The 12,628-nt window shown below is 45.0% G+C and overlaps 1 protein-coding gene across 1 annotated transcript in view; it reads right to left on the bottom strand.

The window, feature by feature from the left end:
* Positions 1-2,986: 2,986 nt before the first annotated feature.
* Positions 2,987-12,628, bottom strand: part of ramp1 (receptor activity modifying protein 1) — a 32,000-nt gene continuing 22,358 nt past the window's right edge. The window contains exon 3 of the mRNA XM_029137165.3: positions 2,987-5,787. Within this exon, the coding sequence (XP_028992998.1) occupies positions 5,532-5,787 (256 nt within the window). The 3' untranslated portion in view covers positions 2,987-5,531. The remainder of the gene's footprint in view (positions 5,788-12,628) is intronic.

Raw genomic sequence — 12,628 nt, 5'->3', positions numbered from 1 at the left:
TTAGAGTCATGACCCCCGTTGCCCTTCGTTTATGTATCTGGTCAGAGTTTTGTCCTGGTTTGCGGCGATCTTAACTTCCGCTTTCTTTGTCCTGCCTGGTGCGTTGAAAGCGTTTAAACTGTTTATTCAACTGTCTTGGGTCAGTGCATTTGGGTCCCATGATTGGTTGGTTCTAGTGAGCCCAGTAGACTTTAACAGCTGCTGCAGCTGTTCCCTCGCTGCTCGTGGTGAGGTTCGGTTCTGATGGAGCCCGTCTGCAGCTTTGCATCAGCACAGTTTACACTCACTGTTTTTTCCTACTTCCAAGTCAATCAAATCTCCATGATCTCCCCCCTCCCCCCCTCCTCCCTCCAATTCCCAGCCTCTCTGTCAATCTCCAGAGACAGACTCCTGTAGGCCGGGGAGCAGAGCGTGAGACTGGGCTGATGGAACTTCTTACAGTAATCAAGAACATGAACGGATACAACCACAACCCATCTGCATTATGACGCCTCCTCACACAGTGTTTGCGAGTGTGTCTGTCACCACACTACCTACTTTTTGGGGCCCAAATCTTGTATGGGACCTCGTTGGCAGGCTGAATGTTGTTTGAGATTCTGTTGGGAAATTATTAACAAGACAGAAATACACGGAGCCACATGGGAGCGGGAGGAATTGAATTCGGACGCGCTGAAAATAACATGTATGAATGTTCACAGGCGACATCTGTGAATGACATTATGGCATCTGTCTGAACCAGTGGGGACACGAGGAGCAGCTCAGTGGGAGCAGCTCCTGACTGATGATGAATGAAATGAAGGAAAGTCAAATGAGTCCTTATTCTCTGTAGAAACAGCAACAGTATTTTATTCACCTATTTCTTCAGGACAGAGTAGAGCATTCAGTGAAAGCAGTGAGCCCATGTAAGAGCGGATCAGATAATTGGAATCAACGACATATGGATCGGTTCTGACGACGTAACTCGTGCCGTGGCCCAGTCAATCAGACGGAGTTGTGAAATGACTGATTCACGGATGTAACACATCCGTGAATCCCCCCCTCAGGCCTGAACTGTGGGATGGGTCATAAAACCCACTTACGGCCTCCATTTATTTGAAATGAACAATATACTGCATGATCCAATATGCGAAAATGTCAAAGGGTTTATTTCTGCATCAGTTTTAATATAAATATATAATATATATTATATATATTAATAAATGGAAACTTTATAACAACGATGGGACAGAGGCATAAAACAACAGCCCAGCACGCGTGTTGGTTAAAAACGCTCATAGGCATTCAAACTAAAACGTCCAAATATTGTACCAAGTTCTCTCTGTTTATCAGCGAAGCCTCTACTGAGACGTCGCTGCGTACAGTATCTGCTGACAGTTGCGTCCTACACCACTGACCTCATAAGCAGCTCGCGAGTTCGTTTGGAGCATATTTCGCCCGCTAATTAGTTTCAGAAGGCGAAGTCGTCTCAAGTGTCTCCTGCCAACGCGCTCCTGGTTCTGTGATCAGTGGAGCTAATGTTCTGGGGGGAAATTAAACGCTTTGCTAAACACACTCGGGGGATGTTATTAATAATAATATTAATGCGTAACAACTGGTTTGTTACTAAATGAGCAGTTAATGGACGTCGGAGGGGGATCCGAACGCGCAGGTGCTCCAACGTCACGTCTGATGCTGCAGATGTTTCTCAGAAGTCGGACAAAACCGGATCACGAGGCGTGATCAGAGACCCGTCTCTTCACAGCAGCCGCAGCAGCGCTCGGAGGAAGAAGTCGAGGCAGCCGGGTTTGGTGGGAATGTAAAGGCAGCATGCAGTATTACCCGGAAGGTTTGGACGGGGAGCGTCTTCAGATCACTTTACAAAGAGCAAACACGGCCTGAATTTCAAACGCACCGAGAGCGAGCGAACGTTCATCGCGTCGCTCCGCTCCCTTTGTTGTGGTGAAGGTCGAGGAGGTCACGTGTCTCTCCAAACGGGAGCCTTTATTTACTCTCCCCACTCTGACATGATGAAATCTGCCTTTTTTTTAATCACAGCTGGGACATGAGAGTCGAGGTGCGTTTCAGGTGGATTGAAGACAGAACTGGTTCAATCCCAGTGAGGGTCACATCCGTCCTGGACGCTGCGGCTCAGCATCTGTCTGCACCCACGTGTTCACACAGGTCCCGGCTCCTTCGGGGGCAGCGACAGCCAATCCTGAAGCTGCAGTAATGACTTTCACCAGCTCAGAGTCACACTTTGAACCAGCTGCTGTTTTTCGCGGGAACACAGTTTCCCCCCGGTGCAAAGGTGTTGGATGGAAAACCAGTCTCTGCTCGTATTTTACATGAGACATCATTCAGCTCTTGAAAGTGAACAGGCTTGAAATAAAGCTTCAAGTGTGTGTGCGTGTGTGTGTGTGTGTGTGTGTGTGTGTGTGTGTGTGTGTGTGTGTGAGAGAGAGAGAGAGAGACCCCTGAAGCTTATCAATAATCACAGAAACGTTTTGTTAACTTTTTAAATATTATTCATTCATTCAGTCTGGAATAAAAACGACATCTGTTACATGTGATGAGTAATTAGACTTAGTCATGTCACCTACAGTATTCTAGTTCCACTACAATATTCAACACTATTTAATATTAAGATTTAATAAATTGAGAGCTTTTGCTTGTTTTACTTGGGGCAAGTATTCAGGACTTTTACAGCTGGAGCCCTTTGACCTCCTCCCACGCCTTGTCCTTGGTTATTACATAGTTATTACAGCTTGGTGCTTCTGTCACTGTAGCTGCTGCCCTCACTTCACAGTCGCATGTGGCTTCAGCGTCTGAATTTCCTCAGGTTGCCTTTCTCCTCCATAAATTATTCATCAGGGAGCGTCAACGTTTTAATAGGCTGAGTTAGTGTAGGTGGAAAAGGTTATGGCTGCTGGTCTCAAATATTGTTTCAGGTATATAATGTTATACTTACTTCACTTATTCAGCAGCTTTTGCAGCACTGGATCATAAATTTGTTATTTACGTTTTTTTTTTTTTTTCAATAATCAAAGAGGACTGAAAGCATCTTTTATTTATAAGTCAAAAGGTGAGAGTGGGGCACAGACACTGTGAGATGCTTTGTGCATTAAATCCTCAACATAAAGTCACACTCTTGGGTTAAACATTTACATGTACAGACGTGGTTCAGGAGGAATTTAGATGCCAGTGTGGGAAAATGACTTCAAGGAGTGTAAATTCACTCTCTTTTGGCACAGCAAACAAACAATGTGTAACGAATGAGAAATCGACAAATGAACGAAAAGTCGACAAACGAACAGCAGCGCAGCCGTCATCTGAAGCCCCTGAAATCACCTGAGTCTGAAACGCCGTGCTGTTAAATGTGATTGTGCGATGAGCGCGATTGTCTCCGGTGGGTTGAAACAAGGCGCTCGTTAACGCTCCGTGCAGGTAGTGCAGCGTTACGCCGTATTTAATCCACTGCTTGAAGTTCCCTCCTCTCTCACATAAATCCTTGCGAGGCCACGTCTGCCCCGATCGACCCGTCCACAAAGTGCCAGACTGTGACTCGGACTCGGCTGCAGTGACGCCCGACTGCGTGAACACGTGTCCCGAGACTTCCCAGAATCCCAGAGCGATAAAATATGAATAGGCCGAGTCTGACGGGCCTTGCATAACCACACACGTTCAATAATTCATTATTTAGCCCGTGCACTGTGCAGATATGCCTAAACGCCTGGACTGACCAGGATTCATCAGTAGCTTGTTTTAAATGACTCCACCTTAGATTTGAATTTGTCTCGGGTGATGACGTCACACTTGAATTGGTTCCGTGTAATCGTTTTTTCTTTAAACTGCCTTTTCTCAATTTTTTTTAATCACACTCTAAAATATTATGTAACAACTTCGAGGACCTCATCTGTTGAGATGCACAAACCTATTGCAGTTTCCAGCAAAATATTTGTCTCAATCTTTATTTATGCTTCACTAAATATATCAGTTATTAGTATATATTTCTCACTTTAAGCAACTGACGCAGGGACTTGAATTGGATGATCAGCGTATACAAACAGCCTGACTCTGACTGAAGCATGAACCACATCTCTGTTTCTTTGAGTTTCCTTTAATGGTTACAGTGTTTAATGATTTTAAATTAAAGGCCATGCCACCGAGAAAGCAAACAAACAAACAAACAAACAAACAAAAACAACACTTCATAGCAAACGTTCTCCTCCATTTTCCAGAAGCTTTTGGCACAAAGAACAAAGTGAGATCACGTGGCGAGGACGCGTGGGCGCGTTTCCGTGTGTGTTTTGCTGACAGGCAGGTTACAGGTCAATGAATCTATAAAGGAAGGCGAGGATTCAAAAATATCAATGAGGTATGAACAGGTCACATGGCGCAGTTTACCACGCTGTGAGATCACATATCAATAGAATCCCGAGGTCCAACACACAGCGGCTTCAGGACCAGGACCGTTCCGTGTTTGTGTGTTTGTGTGTTTGTGTGTTAGTGAACCTTTATTCAATTTTGCGTAAATACTTTCATCCTTCTTTTTAGATTAGACTCGTGATTGGTGTCTCTTTTTACATACTGTATATGACTAAATGCCAATCAGTGCAAATCAAACAGCAAAGAAGATAAAATAAAAACAATCTGCGCCTTTTTGGTTAATTGACTGCAGTTTCCAGACTTTGAAGCGTGCGTTGGCTTCAAATCTCTCGCTGTCGAGCGGCTCCACGGCTGCGTCCTCATTTCGGTTTCCTTGGTGACACGCATCGTAAAGAGCGCAGTAACAAACACCGGCGCAGACGCTCTAAATTGGGGCCTCGACCCCTCAGCCTCCCCCTCCGCGCGTCCGTCACGCGTGTCCGCCCGCGTGCAGCGCCGCGGCTCCGGTGACGCTCGCCGCCGCCGCTTCCCTCGTTCTCTGCGGCCGCGTCTCGTGAGGGTGACGTACGGAGGCTGAGCCTTTTCCCTGTAAAGCCTCGTCAGCGATGCAGCTTTTAATTAAAATGTAAATAAACACACACGGTTAAATCGGAGATCTTTGAATCACACCGGAACTAAAGACTTTACACTGGAGAAGAAAATTGAATTCGTGAGCTATCAAGTGTTGGCCTGATTGTAGTGCAAAGGACATCTGACAATCCACTGACAGATCACTGTGCTTACTGCATTTTGTACATACTGTGTATATTTACAGTGTATTATAGACACACCCTGATCTCCCAGGGTGCATGAATCGAGTTCTGGTGATGAATAGATGATGATTTATTTCCTTATTTAGCTGAAAATCACTGCACCGTAAATATAGAAGCATTAAGCTCAAACTCCCCTATGGTCCTTAAATGTCTGCAGCTCAGGTGAGCAGTCCAGCGTCCTTCTGCTCATCATTTATATCACTCACTTGTCCTCCAGGTATCGAACAGAGCAGTTCTGCTTGTATTAGAACCTCTCCCCCAAACACTAACACTCAGGAAATGAGCTCCTTTGGTCACAGAGCGTGGAAAAGGACAGAAACGGTTCCTCCCAACGAGCCTCGTGACCCGGCTCCGCTACACGATCCCCTCGCTGCGCTTGCTCCGCCACACCACCAGCGCCGTCATCAGCAGGGTGACGAGGATGGGCACCACGATGAAGGGGCCCAGGATGCGGTTGGGAGGGTCCCTGAGCAGCCGCCCGGACAGGGAGCAGTCGCGGAAGTAGTGTCTGTGGACCCGGATGAAGAACTCGTCCACCAGCCTGTTGGGCCAGAAGCAGTCCATCTTCGTCGCCACGAGGTACGTGCAGTTGGTCAGCTCGCCGTAGAGCCTGCGGGACAGAAACAGGAGGAAGCAGGGCTTAAACGCTGACCTTTGACCTTTCTGCGTCTGCCACCACATATCTCTGCAGCAATCAGTTAGGGTTTGGATCGTCTGCGATCATACGTGCACATCCCGTCATCTGTTCACGGTCCCTCCTCTCCTCCACTGTTCGCCAGCACGGTTGTCATAGCAACGCGAACCTCGTTAAGGATGCTCAGGTGCTACTGCTAATAATTTGTCCTGCGTCAAACCTCTCATCCGCACCACGCTCTTTCATGTATTCCACACATTGACCCAAATGCCTTTATTCACTGAAGGGTGTTGATCATTGAGGCCACAGGGCATTAATTGAAGTAATGATCTATGATTCACGTAAAGGCCTTCACACAGGAAGGTCACATACAGCAAAATATAAGACATTATGACATAAAAATATAAGCCAAAGGCAGCTGGTCACTCTTTATGATTAATATGTAGATTTATCAAAGGTTTTATTATTGAAATACTCTGTAACCCTGTTAAAGCATTAACTCTCTATGGGTTTCAGCTGTATTTATCACATTACATGACTGCTTACTCATCGTTCATGTAAACTGCTTTAATATCCAACATGGTCTCCGCGGTGAAGAACGTTGGCTGTGTCGTTCATTCTGTGCAGCCTGTGATCATGAGGACGTTAACAGCGTAGCCGTCAGCGAGGGCGCGTCCGCCCGCTTCTAGTTCTTCTTCTGCTGTTTCCTTGAAGCTTTACAAACCAGTCCTGAGACCTGCCACTGGTCTAATGAGCAATAAGGCTTCTGGGGGTATTTATGAGTCACCAGCTACTGAGACGGAGGTGATGCAGGCTGGTTCGCCTCCCGCAGCCGAGGTCGTGGTCAATTAAACCGCTTCCACAGGCTCCTGCTCCTGGTGCGGGAAGTACTTTAAACTCAGTTCTAATAATATCTCTTAACTTTTAATCACCCTAGTATCTTTTATGTGCTGTTCTGGGCATAAAACCGCTGTGACCTGATCCATCCCGAACACATGACCACAGACAAGTGTCCACTTCATTCTACTCAGAAGTCTGCGTCATAGATGCTTTTTGCTTTAGATGCTTTGTTTGTCCAGCATTGGTTGACGTGTCCACGCCAGATTTGCCATTTAGCTGTAAACCTCGGGACAGAAGTGAGCGTTTACTGCGTTGTGTCATGTTATTTAGACAAAGTATTAGCAGCTGTTTACACTGGCGTCCCAACAACAGACTGACCTTCTGCAGAAGGGCTTTTTATTTTAAAAGGTTAAAGCCTCATGTAAAGGGAAAAACCGCCAAAGGTAAATAAACACATGCACGTCAACAGTCAGTTTTATCTACTGAGCAGGAGGTGCGTTCATACTTTCCCCCACTTTACTGACAAGCCAAAAAATAATCTATACTAAATAAAAGAAATCAACTTTGGATGAATCTTTGGATGAATAATAGGTTATATGATATGTACAGTTCGCATAATACGAGTAGCAAACCCTCCCTCTTGCTCCTGGAGCTTTAGCTTAAATGGACAGAAACTGTGGCGCCACAAAGTAAACACTAAACCTCTTGTTTGTGTCTCGTGTGATAGCGTCCTCAGGACGACTTCTGACTCATTTATTATTGAGAACCAATTTATATTTAGTTGAGTTACACTTTTGTTTGAGAGCTTCTCTGAGGTCGGGCTACGGTGTGAGTTCAGGCTGTCTTCGAACGAGGCCATCTTCTGTGTGGAGCTGTAATGTTCTAGCATGCGCTAATATTAAAGGTTAAATATTGATCCATGTCTGGGTTTCCTCTATACCTAAGTGTTAAGGCTCCTGTCTTCTGCACTCCAGATAGACAATTTCCTTTAACATGCTCCCGGGTGAAAGTGATCTGTCCTTGGAGAGGCTGCGTTCTCTGCAGGCTCTGCTTCTTATGTCTTCATCCTGCTCCAGGCGTCATCCTCATCTCTAAACCAGTGGCTGGGTCTACAGTAGTTCCTTCAAAAGGAGCTCAGGTTGATGCTCTGTACTTGTTTGGTGGCCACTAGAGACACAACGTACGTGTAAATAAACCCATGGTGCATATTTGCTTCGAAACCCCCTGTTGAAGAATATGAGGTCAGCAGTCGCCACTAAGATACTAATATTTCATGTTCATGGTTCATTGTGGTTGCTTGCCTGGATGTATTTTACAGCGTATAAGGCAGAAAAACTAAATAACAAACTGTAACTCTTATCAAAGATCAAGGTCAATAAATAGTCTTTGTCATTACACCTCTGTTCATTATAAAAACTGAAACAACTGATAACATATAAAATGATCAGTCGGAATAGATGAAGAAGAATCCCTGAGAAGCGAAAAATGCTTTAATGGAATAACACAGAAGCCAGAGTTCTACTGTAGATACAATCACATGCAAAAATATGAAGATTCAAGCTTCTATCTAAGAAAGCTTGACAGAACCAGACCTGGAAAGACATACCTGGAAAAATGCCTTATGGAAAGAAAAGAGGCGGGGTCAAAGTGGAGATGTTTCATCTATTGTTTGGGTTTCTGCCATAGAACCTGGAAAACATCTCATCTCAATACCCAAAGCCTTATACAGTAGGGAGATGTTATACAGCATGAAAAGGAGACAATTATACAGGAAATTATTATTTCAAGTAATTGCTACTACACTGATGTGAATTATGGGGGGTGATGTTACATATCCAGCACCTGTCAGTCAACTGGGAGCTGCTCCCTGTTAAGGCTGTTCATACACCACAGCGACCAACACTGACCTGGGCCAAATCACACTGGCCCCACCAAGTTCACACTCTCAGGTTCTAATTAGCACATACTGCACATCCTCACCTCAAACTGGATCAGGGCTCAGGATTTTGTCATTTTGCATTTCTTGTTAAGAATCTTTGCGCCTCGCTGGCTCGACAAAAAAAAATCACTTCACAGGACGAAAGCAGGAGATTCCTCCATGTGCAACTAAAGCAATCCAGAAAACAGGCCACACTGTCACCACTGAGCACATCAGTGTCTGTCTCCTCCTCCTTTGACTTTGTTATTCTGCTAACCTCCTGCGTCCCTCGCTATCTGCCAGCGACTGAACATTTGAGTTAGTGCACAGTGTGCGTCTGTCGTTTTTTTTTTTCATCTCGCACATCAGAGCAAAAGTGATAAAATAGTTTTCGCAGAGATGGTGGATTGAAACACGCACGCACGCACACACACACACACACACACACACACGCATGCATACTTTTTTCTCCTGTTTCAAATCACACACTATCAGGATGCAAACAGATGGAGCTTGGAGTGTGTGTGTGTGTGTGTGTGTGTGTGTGTGTGTGTGTGTGTGTGTGTGTGTGTGTGTGTGTGATCCTCACATGTGTCTTTGTGTGTGCATACCTCCCTCCTGCACGCACACATACTGCTGTGTTTGACGGCTTTTGTATATACTGTTTATCCCAAAGTTTAAATTAGCCTTTGTGACTCTTTCTACACACGGTGTGTTTGTGTAGGAGACGCTCAGTCACGATTTGTGAGAGTGAGTGTGTACGTGTGTGTAAATATTTGCCATGTTTGTTCCAATAAATCTCATCCAGATGGATAAACTAGCTCAGACGCTGGAGTTTAGTTATTTAAACCATTAGGCACAATTATTTAGAGACGATGACCTGCTTATGCTTCTGTCCAACACACTGCAGTCAGTCAAATAGTTAGAGATGGTTTAGCTCATTGGCAATGATTGCTAGTCACAGGAACCATCTCTTAGCTGTAATAGACACACTGCTGGGGAATTCATTTTATACACCAAGATCCCCTTTTGTCTTCTATCCAGTAGCCTCCCATCATGTTTAACTAACCTTGTTTCATTCTGTCCAGTAGTTCTTTCTCTCTCTCTCTCTCCTCACCCCAACCGGTCGAGGATGACGATCGCCCACATTAAACCTGGTTCTGCTGGAGGTTTCTTCCTCGTTGGACAGTTTCTCCTCTCCACTGTTGCTGTCAAAATGTAGTCGTATGTAAACTAATCTGTATCTTGCATTATGTGGGATCTATTGGGTTTAGTTGTTTAGAGTTTTAAATCTTTCCTTGTAAAGTGCCTTGAAAAATCCCTGTTCTGAATTGGCGCCATATGGACTGGACTGACCTAAAGGGAAGTTAATTGAAATGAATTCACAGCCTGACATTGCAGGTGTATTGTTTTATATCCATATACTACATAATAAACCTCTAGTGAAAGACTGAACTATTATAACTTATGTTTGTCCCCAACTAGGTTGGCACTATATTGTTTAATGGCAAATGATCCAGTTGCTACAAATTGTGGAATGGTTGGAACAAGAGACTTTCAAACTCAAGTCCATGCTTCTAATATCATTCACTGTCCCATGGGTAAATCTATTTTCCCCGAATGCTCCACTTGGGATTCACTTGTAAATAAAAATAAATAAATAATGAAAGAACAGAGGGGGCTGTTAGATTTTACGCCACCATTTTCGTTTTGTTATTTTTATTCCTAATAAAGATTAATCAGCAACTGCTTTTATGAAAGTATATAGCATTAAATAAAGGCTGAGTGCAATGGAGAACCAAATACATAGTAATTGCAATGATCTTCTGTTCACGCTATCACAAACCGTCCTGCTCTGTCACAAACACCAACAGTAACAGATCGGACTTGAATTGAAAACCAAGCCAAGCTGATGGAACGGAGACAAACATTCCAATTATTGTTGTTGAGCGCGCAGCACTGTGGTCACAATCCAAGCTCATGTTATTCGGCCCATAGAGCTATTAAAACATATGGCAATCAGTTTCTAATCACAGCATAATCAGCCGCTTAATCGCAGGGGTCCGGCGAAGGGGAGCTTAACTTTACACGCTGCTGCGCCCGCCGGATCGTTCTGGCCTGGGTCTGCACAGAGCCCAGCGTAGGCTCACCCACAAAGGGCTTTTTAAATTATTACAGACGGCTGACAGACACGCATGACTGAACCACCAGAATTCTCTCCAATAATCACAGGGGGGAAAGAAAGAAACAGCTCCAAGAAAACAGGGCTATTTTTAAACTTAGAGCCCGGGGTCTGAAAAAGACAAGGACGAATGGAGACCTTAATTAGGATCGTAGAATGATAATATTGTTTTATAAATGGATTTAAAAATACTCCAGTAATTCATGGCGAGAGGGAACTTGTTTACACAGCAAATGAAATTGAGGCGGCAGTGTTCGCGTCTGTGTGTCTGCGGCTACGCAAAGTTGCTGCCACTCTGTAGACTGTAATATTAATAATGAGCCACAGACGGAGCGGAGGGATAAACAGCTACAGCCGCCCTGCGGGGTTTCACTGGCGTCGGCAGGTAGACTGACTAAAGCCCAAACCCACTAAACAGAACACATGCATATTCATTGGAAGCGGATTATCTCGAGCTGCTGATGTTCAAGTTTCTAGAAAGAGACTGAGGGCAGATAAAGTTTTAGTTTTTGTCATATGCATATTAACAATGTTGTGGCGCTGCACTTGTTTATTTTTGTGTTTTAAAGGGTTCTCAGCTGTAACTTTGTTTTGTTTTGTATAATGATATTTTGGCATCACGTGGTCACTGTGTGCGTGACGTTGATGGGACCATTTCCAAGGAGCTGGGACTTCCACGTCTCCTCCTCCTCCTCCTCCTTCCTTTGTCCAAGCAGCAAGTCTATTCAGTGCAAGTGGGCTGTGAAACTAACCTGGAGGACAATCGCGTGGGCTCCAGCCGCCTTATCTCAAACTCAAAGTACCTGGATGAGCAGGTAACGAGGAAGGAAGAGGCCACGAGAGGGCTTTCATGAACGTCAGCTGAATCCTAGACGCTGGAATTGAAGCTTGGTGAAGAATGAAGACTCATTTACATCCATGTGATGAAAAATGCATGCTTCTAATCCTGGGGTCCTTCTTACAGCAATGATGCATTGAAGTGATGGTAACCAACTACAGTGACACATCTTAGACGTCTCGGACGACAGCAGACGAACAGGGACAACTATTCCCACCAGACGCTACGGTGGCGCGTCGGCCTGTTAGCGCTCGTTGCATCGAAGGCCGGATAAAACAAAGGTGAAGACCTCAGCTCAAAGAATGCGCTCGCTGCTTTCTGAGCAGCTTTAATCAGCGGGTGTTACCTCAGGGCCCTGCTTGGACTACACTGACAGTAATGGGTTGGCATCAGCCTCCGGTTGGGTCCAATTAGAAGCGGAGAGTAGCTCCAAAAAGCTCCAAAAGATAAACAGGGACAGACATTCTGTTCAGGCTTGACTTGTCCTGGCACATTTATAACAATAGCTTGATACGCATTTATCATACTCAGGTTGTAGATGACGGCGAAGCTGAGCGCTTCGCTCCAAACAGAGTCAACCTCGACGGAGCCGTGTTATCATTCCTGTCTTTCCATCTGCCTTGCATCTGCAGCAGCCGACGCGTCAAACTTTCCACCGCGGCCAACTTCCTGTGTGTGCAGCACGGTAGGACAAAATGAAGGATGCCAGCGATAAGTTTCTCATTTTTAAATGCTTTGCCTACATTTCTTTGTCCTTTCAAAATAAAAGGAGCACAGAGATTTCCTGGTGGTGGTGACGTGTACCTGCCTGCAGAGCTGCTGGAAGTAATTAAAGGGGAGGTACGCGCTGTATCGAGCTGTTGAGCCACAAGACTGACAGTAAGCATTTAAATATTTATTAGTGTTCTCTGGGTGCACGCTGCTATTGGACATTCTGCATTAAAACAACTGTCAAGCACCTAAATGCATCTACCTGCTTCGGTGTTGGTCACGGCTTTGTGTTTTGGTTGATTGGTTTGCTTTCCTTCCAATAAGAAGT

Source organism: Betta splendens, chromosome 21 (assembly GCF_900634795.4).
Source record: "Betta splendens chromosome 21, fBetSpl5.4, whole genome shotgun sequence".
NCBI lineage: Eukaryota > Metazoa > Chordata > Actinopteri > Anabantiformes > Osphronemidae > Betta > Betta splendens.
This window is presented reverse-complemented; position numbering and strand designations above follow the sequence as displayed.